At 41.8% G+C, this 12,919-nt stretch overlaps 1 protein-coding gene across 6 annotated transcripts in view; it reads right to left on the reverse strand.

Moving 5' to 3' along the window:
• Positions 1 to 214: 214 nt before the first annotated feature.
• Positions 215 to 12,919, reverse strand: part of LOC143963018 (long-chain fatty acid transport protein 2-like) — a 252,239-nt gene continuing 239,534 nt past the window's right edge. For all 6 annotated transcript variants that reach the window (XM_077472561.1, XM_077472558.1, XM_077472560.1 and 3 more), the window contains one exon: positions 215 to 2,445. In XM_077472561.1, the coding sequence (XP_077328687.1) occupies positions 2,269 to 2,445 (177 nt within the window). In that variant the 3' untranslated portion in view covers positions 215 to 2,268. The remainder of the gene's footprint in view (positions 2,446 to 12,919) is intronic.

The raw sequence follows: 12,919 nt of genomic DNA on the forward strand, positions 1-12,919 counted from the left end.
GCCCACCCATATGTATGTAGGGTTGAATGTCTTGATAGATTTCTTCCTAATGGACTCGTGGATACAACACAATGGCACAGTGATAGCGGGTGAATGCAGAACAATGGGTAAAATAAGAGAAGGTATTCGGTTTTCATTAACAGACTTACTCACAGATGAAGCTGAAAATATGGTGCTTAAACAATAAAGGAAAAATAAAAATCACTGGATCAGCTCGTGAAAATGTTGGCCTTTATTTCAAAATGTACACCATTTGAAGACACTTACAAATACAACCTACCAAGATTATATAGTGTATTTCATAGCAAGCCAGAGTCATTTGAGAACAAAATATGTGGGTTAACCTTAATATATTGAAGGTTTTGGGCCTAGTCACACTTGTTGTGGGAATTTACACTAAAAGGCTCCAGAGTATATGCCTTATCACAATACATGGCAATGCATCTTATGATCAGTGCGTTATGGTGCCATTCATTGTGAAAAGCACCCCAACACAGTATACAGTATATGTTAAAGCACAAATTGACACAGCGCACCAAAATAATATACTGTTATTTGTGGTGAGCTGCATTACAACAATGGGTAATGTACATTTTAAAAAGTAACCCTTTTTTGACTTTTTATTTTTATTTTTTTTAAATCTTTTTTTTTTATTTCTTAATAAACAAACAGACAAGACAAAACACCAGGCAGCATACACATTGAACCTAAAATATATTAATACAATTTAATTGATACAATTTCAAGATCCGATCATATCCATATCACCTATCAATTTAAGATAAGAATTCAAAATAGAAACTAGATTTCTAGGCTTAAATCTAAGCCATCCCATTTGTCCACTCAAATGTCAAACCTTGCCTAATATATTGAGGCAAGAAAGGAAGCGGAAGAGAGAACAGAAGTAAAAAAGAGAGGAGGAAGTAAACATTGATCCCTTCTATCCCCATTGGCCCTTTTGTTGAGAAAAAATGTGTGAAAAACAGTGTTTCTCTGTGTCCAAATGGTAAGTGAATCTAATGGGAGTGGTTTCCATATTTTCAACCAGCTGCAGCACTTGCAGGGCTCTAAAGAGGAAAATTGCAGGGTCTGCATCCCATTAGATATAATTTCGGATTGGCAGTATCTCACCAAAAATGCAATTTTTGTTGCAGGGCATGTCTGATATCTGTTGGTGGCACAGTGGTGTAGTGGTTGGCACTTTCACCTAGCAGTAAGAAGGTTTGTTGGTTTGAATCCCAGCCACAACACTACCTGCCTGGAGTTTGCATGCTCTCCCTGTGCCTGCATGAGTTTCCTCTGGGTACTCCGGTTTCCTCCCACATTCCAAAGAAATGCTGGTAGGTTAATTAGATACTGTCTGAATTGTCCCTAGTATGTATGAATGTGAGTTACGGACCTTAGAGTGTAAGCTCCTTGAGGGTAGGGACTGATGTGAATGTATATGTAAAGCACTGTGTAAATTGACAGCGCTATATAAGTACCTGAAATTAATTAATTTGTGTAAATGTCTGGGAAAATCAGTTTGCCAATCACAAAAGCAGGAAATTATGTTTCTGGGGGGCGTTCTGTACACATTCTGTGCACGTGTCCCATAGCAGACCATGCTAAATGGACTGTAGTGCGTTTTTGCAAAAAAGCACCACAAAACCCCTAGATGTGAACCAGGCCTTAGTATGCAACCATTTATAGCACCATTCATTACAGCTACAGCAGGTACTTCACATAGCTGAAAGATTTGGCTGCTGACTCCTAGATTGTCAGGTCCTAAATACATTTCTATATATTATATAAACACACACATACAATTTTAAAGCCACGTCAATTATAGCAAAACTTCGGGCTCCATTGATCCCATTCCACGCCTCCTACACCATCATCCCTTTTATTCACCTAAAGCTGCAGTCACATGATACTCTTATCCTTATCTTCTCTCTTCTACTGTTTACAGGAGATGGGCACCTTCTTTCAGTGTCCATGTCAATGACTGCGTGATGTTGACACTTTCTATTGGCTGTCCAGTGGTGTGGTCCTCTCAGGACCATGATGAGGAGTGACATCAGCAGACCAGCTGCAGTGGGTGTATCTGCAGGGGCCCCCAGCACCCAAATGCTGTGCAGGCAAGGGATCAAGACTGCAGACTCAAGTGAGTATTTCTTGCTTTACAAGGTAGGAAAAATAAAATGTGCAGGATGGGTTGAAGGGGGTGGGAAGGGGTTTCATAACTGCCCAGAGATGGGAACTTAACCGTTACAGGGTACCATCACATTACAGTTTCAATTTTTTCTCCAAAATGGCTTGATAAATATTGTTAGTCATTGGTACATAAGATTTCACATTTTCATCCAAGAAATACAGAGGATCATGTATTACGTCAGGGTTGAAGCCTTCCTTGATCAGTCCCATTTTATTAAGTTTATAGGTGCCAGTCACTTCCATGCAATCCTGAAAAGGAAATCAGTGAAAATGTTTGCTTTTAGTCACATGATCACAATTCCATTCATTTTATGTTAACGTGGAACTAAAGGCAAAACTTTTTACTTCTGTCTGTGTTGCTGTTGGAGAGTTCCCTTAGTTTCCTTTTTGGTAAAATCTGGTTAGCGGGACAGGTTTTGAGGATATCAGTAAAAACCTGACACTTGAACCCTTTTTGCAATACATTTTGAAAATTCCCAGGATACATACCCTAAAATCAAGTGTCTCCACTGCAGTTATGTCACAAGTCTGGATCCCTCCCCATTGATGACGGTGGGTGGTTCTTGCTCCTGTCTAGACTGGTGTGCATGTTATGATGTGTGATGTCATGGTCTATACTGTATCATAAGCTTTCCATTGCAAGCCCAGTCTGCTTCATAGCACACTCTACACAGGTGTGTTATTGACAGCCTGGAATCACAGGAACAGGAAGAATGCACTATACTGAATTTATTCAATCTTGAGAAGAGGAGATTAAGGGGGAATATGATCAACATGTACAAATATATAAGGGTTCCACATATTGAAGAAAAGAGATTTCATCTCCAAATACAGAAAGGTTTCTTCACAGTAAGAGCTGTGAAAATGTGGAATAGACTCCCTGCAGAGGTGGTTCTGGCCAGCTCAGTAGATTGCTTTAAAAAGGGCCTGGATTATTTCCCAAGTGTACATAATATAGCTGGGTAATAACATTTATAGGTAAAGTTGATCCGGGGGAAAATCCGATTGCCTCTCGGAAGGAATTTTTTCCCCTGCTTTAGCAAATTGGATCATGCTCTGCTGGGGTTTTTTGCCTTCCTCTGGATCAACTGTGGGTATAGAATTGGGTATACGAGATTGTATGGTATTATTATTATTATTTATTTTTATTTTTATTTTTTGTGGTTGAACTAGATGGACTTGTGTCTTTTCTCAACCTAACTATGTAACTATGTAATGGGGTGTGTCATTGACAGCCTGGAATCACAGGAACAGGAAGAATCCACTCTACTGGGGTGTGTCATTGACAGCCTGGAATCACAGGAACAGGAAGAATCCACTGTACTGGGGTGTGTCATTGACAGCCTGGAATTACAGGAACAGGAAGTGTGCACGCTATGGAGGTGTGTCATTGACAGCCTGGAATCACAGGAACAGGAAGAATGCACTCTATGGGAGGAGGAGGGGTGGGTGTCATTGACAGCCTGGAATCACAGGAACAGGAAGAAGGCACTGTACTGGGGTGTGTCATTGACAGCCTGGAATCACAGGAACAGGAAGAAGGCACTGTACTGGGGTGTGTCATTGATAGCCTGGAATCACAGGAACAGGAAGAAGGCACTGTACTGGGGTGTGTCATTGATAGCCTGGAATCACAGGAACAGGAAGAAGGCACTGTACTGGGGTGTGTCATTGATAGCCTGGAATCACAGGAACAGGAAGAAGGCACTGTACTGGGGTGTGTCATTGACAGCCTGGAATCACAGGAACAGGAAGAGTGCACTCTATGGGGGTGTGTCATTGACAACCTGGAATCACAGGAACAGGAAGAGTGCACTCTATGGGGGTGTGTCATTGACAGCCTAGAATCGCAGAAACATACCTCCTAACTTTCTGAGATGGGAATGAGGGACACCTATTAGTAAAAGTATGTAGGCTTAGGACACACCCCCTGTCATTCCCTCTTAAAGGAGAATTGTACAAAAACAATATTAGTTAAAACACACAAGTGCTTTTTTTTACCACTGCTATTCCTTTATATTGGCTTTTGGAATTTACAAATGCAGCAATTTAGAACCCGGATGAAACATTTAGCAATGGGAAACACTTTTTGATAGGTAAATAGTGCATTTTATATACGACTATATAGATCAGACCAAAATAAGAAACAAATGAGGGACTTTTTTCCAAATGAGGGACATTCCCTCAAAATCAGGTAGAGTTGGGAGCTATGCGGGAAGTGGGTTGAATGGTAGTGGGTGTAATTCAGTCCAGAAAAGGACTGTTTCTGGAGAACAGAGCAGGACTCAAAGGGCAGTGCTGAGCATGGAAATGGCGAGTTGTGCTTTGATAACTTTTATTTTGTCCACAGATGGGAGGAGAAGTGGCCTAAAGAACAACTGGAATTATACTTTAAAAGTTATGTGTGATCCATTCAGTGGTTCTTTGGTTAGCATTCTCTGCTTGCAGTACTGAAGCCTCAGTTCAAATTATGGCCGAGGCATGTTCTCCCTATTCTCGTTTCCTCCCACACTTCAAAGACATGCTGGTAGGTTGACTCCAGTCCAAACTGTCTCTTGTATGAGTGAGTGTGTATGCATATGAGATAGGGACCTTCGATTATGGGCTCCTTTAAATTGGGGCTGATGTGAATACATGTATATGTTAATGGTAAGCACATATAGCAGACCATGCAGCTTCTTTGCAACCTAAAAGCTGTTTGGCAACCCTAGTGGCTATAGCTGCTGGCAATAATCACATGTGAAAATACGACGTGCCTGTTGTTGATGGATTGCCTTGGGTGAAATCAGCCTGCCCATTGATGGTTCAAATCTCGGCTGGTCCCTGCTGAATTTGGCGAGATTCGAACCATCTATGGCTGGCCTAATTTCACTGAAAAAAAAAAATCCCCTCTGTGTGATCAATGTACAATGCAAGGATTTTAACAAACTCTGCTGCAGATTCGACCCGTTTCTGCTCCTAAAAAAATAGCTGTTTTTTTTTTTTTTTAACCATGTATTTTGCATATTGATATTGAATGGGAGGATCTGATTCATTAAAATCAGCTAGTGTACACTCAGTGTTCTGATGGGAAGTGTCCCTTTAGAAGTAATTGCAAGGGGTGCCTAAAATCTGAATTGGAAGAATTAAAATTTTCAGAGGCGTTTTGTATACCAACTGTGTACAGAAGTTCTCCAGGTTGCCATATTACATTGGGTTTTACAGAAAATTACAGTGCTACAGATTAAAATGAAAAGATAATTTTTTTAATAACATGAAATCACAATATTCCTTGTGTAGCAATTGTACGTACTATATTTTTTTATTTGCTACATTTTTTCCCCCAATAAAATTAAAGAGGAACTCCAGGTTCCTGTGTAAAAACTAAAAGTCAGCAGCTACAAAAAAACTATAGCTGTTGACGTTTAATAAACAGCCACTCACCTGTCCCACTATCCAGTGATAGGCTCACCTCAGCTGTTTTGACATCTCATCTGTTGTCTTTTGTGCTGGCATCTTAAGTATGGGCACCCGTCTGAGTGCTTGCGGCTTTACAGCCAGGTGCCTACTATGCATGCGTGAGTTGTGCTGCTCATTGTGAATGGTCCCATAGTCTTCTGGGACCTGTCACAGAGGGAGGGGGAGAAGAATTTCTGGTTCCGATCACCTAGACGATCGGAGCAGAGGTGGGAGCGGGTACCTGTCATAATTGGGTACCCCACCAAAAGTGTTAGTACTGAAAGAGGAGGGGGGGGGAGCCTTAAAGCGAAACTTCCCCTTTTGGGTGGAGCTCCACTTTAAATTAAATGTATCCTTTACCTTTCTATGCATGTGAAATCTAGTACTGTATGTAATCAGTGTGGTCCCATTTTTAGATACCATTACAAATGTTTTTATTAATGTGCTCAAACTGTCTGGTCAATAAATTATAAACATGTATGTATGTACAAACGCACAACTCCCCAGCACAAATATGAACAAAATGCCAGAAGGCTCAAAACTCAACCAAAGTGTGTACAAATGTGACCAGAGATAAGGGAAATTATAAATGTAACATAATCCTACACTAAGTCCATAATACAAAAGTCCATATTCCTCTATGAATATAAAGGATGAGCACCATCAGCCTCAGCAGATTCTTTCCAGATTGCAGGATTGGTGTGATATTCGCTTTTAAACTTACATGTATGTAAAAGACATGGAAAGAGAAACAGCACCACAATTTAATAGTTTATCAGCGGCCCTTCTGGTTCCTTCCACAAGGATATATAGGCAGTGCTTTGGCTTGGAAAAGGCTGCCATCTAGTGGAATTGCATTACATGCAACTTTTTGGATTGCACACAGTGAGTGCATATTTTCTTTGTTTTTATTAGATCGAATAAACTACTATGCTTAGTCGGTGGCATGGTTTCTGTTTCCTTACCTTTTACATACAACACAAATTGAAGACATTTTGTCAACACCATAAATATCTTAAGCCCCCATACACACTATCAGATTTTCTGCTGATTTTTTCCTTCAGATTCCTACAGCCCACTTCCTGTTTCTTGTCTGGCAAAAAGCCTAGGCTTATGACATCATGCACAGCTCTCTCTCTAACTCTTGTGAGAGTTTGCAGGAAAGGATGGGGAATGAGTCATAGGAGGGCCAATGAGAGCTGCAGAGCTGGAGGTGTGTAAATCCAGGAAGTGAACAGGCAGCAGCTTCAGCTGCCCACAGTTAAAATGGATGCAGCCAAACTCAGTGGAGGGAGATTTCTGAAGCGTATTTGGCAAGTACGGAATCACAGTACATATAAAATAATATGCAAAATGGTTGGAGGGAAGTTTCAGCTCCTCTTTAATCACTTCGGCCCTGGAAGGATTTACCCCCTTCCTAACCAGGCAATTTTTTGCGATACAGCACTGCGTCGCTTTAACTGACAATTGCGCAGTCATTAATGCGTCGCTGTACCCAAACAAAATTGACGTCCTTTTTTCCCTCAAATATAGCTTTCTTTTGGTGGTATTTGATCATCTCAGCGGTTTTTATTTTTTGAGCTATAAACAAAAAAATAGCGACAATTTAAAACAAAAACACAATATTTTCTACTTTTTACTATAATAAATATCCCCAAATTTGTTTTTGTTTTTTAAATGTTTCCCTCAGTTTAGGCCGATATGTATTCTTCTACATATTTTTGGTAAAAAATTTGCAATAACAGTATATTGATTGGTTTACGCAAAAGGTATAACGTCTTGAAAAAAGGGGATGGATTGACGATTTTTTTTTTTACTAGTAATGGCGGCAATCAGCGATTTTTATTTGTACTGCGACATTGCGGCAGACAGATCAGAACCCTTTTGACACTTTTTTGGGACCACTGACATTTACACAGCGATCAGTGCTATAAATAGCCACCAATTACTGTATATATGTCACTGGCAGGGAAGCAGTTAACACTAGTGGGCAATCAAGGGTGTTAAATGTGTTCCCTCACTGTGTGTTCCCTCACTGTGTGTTCTAACACATGGATGGGACTGCCAGGGAGGGAATACTGATTGGTGTTCTTGTATACTAGGAACACACGATCTGTCTCCTCTCCCGAACGTGGAGAGGAGACAGATCGTGAATGTCAGAACATGGATTTGTGTGTTTAGATCTTCATTCTGGCACTGTCAGGAGTGATCGCAGGTGCCGGGCGGACATGCCACTTAAAGTGGCTGCCATACAGCTAAGGTGATTTGCGCATGGGAGCCATTCTGCCACCATTTGACGGCAGGAAGTCAGCAAGCGGGGACTTTACTTCTGTTTAGAAAAAAACAGGCCCTTCCAACTGATCAATGTACAATGCATTGTACGCTGAGCTTAAAATAAACGCTGAGCTTAAAATATGCCTCTAAACGTCCTAATGTGTATGGACACATTGAGCTACTTCTACAGGCAACACACAAAATTCCTGTAGAAGCAGCAATTTTTTTTAAGGCCAGTGTGCATGGACCCTCAATGTGCACCGTGACTTTTTTTATTATTAACCACTTAAGCCCTGGACCATTTTGCTGGCCAAAGACCAGAGCACTTTTTGCAATTCGGCACTGTGTTGTTTTAACTGACAATTGTGCGGCCGTGCAACGTGGCTCCCAAACAAAATTTACATCCTTTTTTTCCCCACAAATAGAGCTTTCTTTTGGTGGTATTTGATCACCTCTGCGGTTTTTATTTTTTGCGCTATAAACAAAAAAAGCAACAATTTTGAAAAAACTCATTATTTTTTACATTATGCTATAATAAATATCTCCCAAAAATCTATAAAAAAAAAATTTTCCCCCTCAGTTTAGGAAGATATGTATTGTTCCGCATATTTTTGTTAAAAAAAAAATGCAATAAGCGTTTATTGATTGGTTTGCGCAAAAGTTATAACGTTTACAAAATAGGGGATCGTTTTATGTACTAGTATGTACTATCGTTTTATGTACTAGTAATGGCGGCAATCAGCGATTTGTATCGTGACTGCGACATTATGGCGGACGCACCTGACATTTTTGAGACCATTGTTATTTATACAGAAATCAGTGCTATAAAAATGCACTGATTCCTGTGTAAATGACACTGGCAGTGAAGGGGTTAACCACTAGGTGGCAGTGTAAGGGTTAAGTATGTCCTCAGGAGTTTTTCTAACTGTGGGGGGGGCGTGGCTACGTGTGACACATCACAGATCTCTGCTCCAATCACAGGGAGCAGAGATCTGTGACACTGTCACTAGGCAGAACGAGGAGATGCTTGTTTACATTAGCATCTCCCCGTTCTTCCTCTCCGTGAGATGATCGCGAGTATCCCACAACCTGACTCACAGAGCTTGCCGCAGCAGGCCGCCTCTTAAAGGGCAGGTACGTTAGTTTGCCTGTAAGAGTCCTTCTGCCCACGTATATCGGCGTGAGGCAGTCGGCATGTGGTTAATCCGCCGATGCACTTGCAGTGTTCTAATGAGGAAACTAGCAGGGTCTGCATCTCTTTAACCACTACAGCCCCGGACCAATAAACACCTTAAGGACCAGAGGTCTTTTTCCAATTTCGCACTGCGCTGCTTTAACTGGTAATTGCGCGGTCATGCAATATTGCACCCAAACGAAATTTGCGTCCTTTTCTTCCCACAAATAGAGCTTTCTTTTGATGGTATTTGATTGCCTCTGCGATTTTTATTTTTTGCGATATAAATGGAAAAAGAGCGAAAATTTTGAAAAAAATATATATTTTCTTCTTTTTGTTATAAGAAAAATCGAATAAACTAAATTTTAGTCATACATTGAGGGCAAAATGTATTCAGCCACATGTCTTTAGTAAAAAAAATGTCAATAAGCGTATATTTTTTGGTTTGCGCAAAAGTTATAGCGTCTACAAACTAGAGTACATTTTCTGGAATTTACACAGCTTTTAATTTATGACTGCCCATCTCATTTCTTGAGGTGCTAAAATGGCAGGGCAGTACAAACCCCCCCCAAATGACCCCATTTTGGAAAGTAGACACCCCAAGGAAATTGCTGATGGGTATGTTGAGCCCATTGAATATTTATTTTTTTTGTCCTAAGGGATTGAATAATGACAAAAAAATAAATAAAAATTTTACAAAAAGTTGTCACTAAATGATATATTGCTCACACATGCCATGATTATATGTGGAATTGCACCCCAAAATATATTCCGCTACTTCTCCCAAGTATGGGGATACCACATGTGTGGGACTTTTTGGGAGTCTAGTCGCGCACGGCACCCCGAAAACCAATCACCACCTTCAGGATTTCTAAGGGTGCAAATTTTTGATTTGACTCCTCACTACCTATCACAGTTTCGAAGGCCATAAAATGCCAAAATAGCACAAAACCCCCCAAAATGACCCCATTTTGGAAAGTAGACACCCCAAGCTATTTACTGAGAGGCATGTCGAGTCCATGGAATATTTTATATTTTGCCACAAGTTGCGGGAATATTACAAACTTTTTTTTTTTTGCACAAAGTTGTCACTAAATGATATATTGCTCACACATGCTATGGGCATAAGTCAAATTACACCCCAAAATAAATTCTGCTGCTTCTCCCGAGTACGGGGATACCACATGTGGGGGACTTTTTGGGAGCTTAGCCACGTACGGGACCCCAAAAACCAAGCACTGCCTTCCGGATTTAAATATAAAATGCTACCAAAAAAACTGTTAGCGATCGCAGGGATCAGGCCTGACTCTGCGATCGCTGCAGTTATGTGTTTAGTGTTTTGTAAGTGACAGTGATCGATCAATACTGCACTTGGGTGGGCTGGGCAGAGGGGCAAAACGCAGGTGCTAGCAGGTATCTGGGCTGATCCCGCTAACAATGCGTTTTTTTGGAACCCTGAACTGCTGGGGACGCTAGTATAGATCTGATCAGATCAGATATTGATCTGTTCAGATTCTATACCACTACAGGAGGTTTATGCTTTGCGTGTGGGTGTTAGCGGTACTGGCACTAACCTAGCGCTGCCTGGGGCGACGCAGACCCTGACCCTAAAACCTAATTGATATCACCCGCCGGGTGATCAGGGGGTTAAACCTTTATTGGGTAATAAATGGTGGGTGCCCCGATGCTATAAAAAGCAAACTAACCAGAGTCACCCGTAACACTTATACGGTGATCAGTGGTGAAAGGGTTAACTAGGGGCAATCAGGGGGTTCAAATTTTTATTAGGTAGTATATGGGGGTCCCTGGCACTATATAAAAACCTGACGGGGAACCTAAATAACTAACTGGCTAACCAGCGTCACCAGTGACACTTATACTGTGATCGCTGGTGAAAGGGTTAACTAGGGGCAATCAGGGGGTTAAAACCATTATTGGGTAGTATATGGGGGTACCTAACGCTATAAAAACCTGGCGGTGAACCTAAAAAAATAACTAGCTACCTAACAACATTAGTGACACTAATGCAGCGATCAGAAAAACGATCGCTTAGTGACACTGGCAAAAGGGGGTGAAAGGGTTAACTAGGGGCAATCAGGGGGTTAAAACCATTATTGGGTAGTATATCGGGGTACCTAGCGCTATAAAAACCTGGCGGTGAACCTAAAAAAAAACTAGCTACCTAGCGACACTAGTGACACTAATGCAGCGATCAGAAAAATGATCGCTTAGTGACAGTGGCAAAAGGGGGTGAAAGGGTTAACTAGGGGCAATCAGGGGGTTCAAACCATTATTGGGTAGTATATTGGGGTACCTAGCGCTATAAAAACCTGGCGGTGAACCTAAAAAAAAAACTAGCTACCTAGCGACACTAATGCAGCGATCAGAAAAATGATCGCTTAGTGACAGTGGCAAAAGGGGGTGAAAGGGTTAACTAGGGGCAATCAGGGGGTTAAAACCATTATTGGGTAGTATATCGGGGTACCTAGCGCTATAAAAACCTGGCGGTGAACCTAAAAAAAAAACTAGCTACCTAGCGACACTAGCGACACTAATGCAGCGATCAGAAAAATGATCGCTTAGTGACAGTGGCAAAAGGGGGTGAAAGGGTTAACTAGGGGCAATCAGGGGGTTAAAACCATTATTGGGTAGTATATCGGGGTACCTAGCGCTATAAATACCTGGCGGTGAACCTAAAAAAATAACTAGCTACCTAGCGACAGTAGCGACACTGATGCAGCGATCAGAAAAATGATCGCTTAGTGACACTGGCAAAAGGGGGTGAAAGGGTTAACTAGGGGCAATCAGGGGGTTAAAACCATTATTGGGTAGTATATCGGGGTACCTAGCGATATAAAAACCTGGCGGTGAACCTAAAAAAATAACTAGCTACCTAGCGACAGTAGCGACACTAATGCAGCGATCAGAAAAATGATCGCTTAGTGACACTGGCAAAAGGGGGTGAAAGGGTTAACTAGGAGCAATCAGGGGGTTAAAACCATTATTGGGTAGTATATCGGGGTACCTAGCGATATAAAAACCTGGCGGTGAATCTAAAAAAATAACTAGCTACCTAGCGACAGTAGCGACACTGATGCAGCGATCAGAAAAATGATTGCTTAGTTACACTGGCAAAAGGGGGTGAAAGGGTTAACTCTAGGGGCAATCAGGGGGTTAAATCTTTATTGGGGGGTGATAGGGGGCTACCCTGGACCTAACACTAACTGCCCTGACAGTTTTAACTGTTACAACTGACACTGAATGCATTGATCAGTAAAGAAATGATCAATGCAATCAGTGACACTGTGACTGGGGGGGGGGGGCGGGGGGCGATCGGGGGGGGGGATCGGGGGGGGTTTGTGTACCTATGTGTACCTATGTGTCAGTGTAGTGTTTTGGTGCACTTACATTTAGTCTTCTCCTCGTAGTCCGGTCAAAAAGACCGCCCCGAGGAGAATGACATCACTTCCTCCTTCCTGTGTAAACAATACACAGTGGGAGGAAGTTCGTCATTGGTCAGGAGCGATCCAGAGGGGGTGGCCAGAAACCAACGGCCATCCCCTCATCACGGATCGCTCCTGGAGGGAAACGGACCGCCGTATCCAGCGGGAGGGGGTCCGATCGGACCCCCCACCCGCTGGAAGGCAGGCACGTACATCTACGTGCTTGTGCTTGCCTGTGCCATTGCGATGACGTATAATGGCAATACGGTGGTCCTTAAGTGGTTAATAGTGATTAACCCTTTCTCATCAAAACTGATTTTTTTTTGTGACAATGGGTGCCTAAAATCTGACTCACTGTATATCTTAGTGCAGACTTCTGGGAAAATCAGTGAGC

Source organism: Lithobates pipiens, unplaced genomic scaffold, assembly GCF_037356315.1.
Source record: "Lithobates pipiens isolate NorthernLeopardFrog02 unplaced genomic scaffold, aLitPip1_a1.2 Scaffold_8, whole genome shotgun sequence".
NCBI classification, from domain to species: domain Eukaryota; kingdom Metazoa; phylum Chordata; class Amphibia; order Anura; family Ranidae; genus Lithobates; species Lithobates pipiens.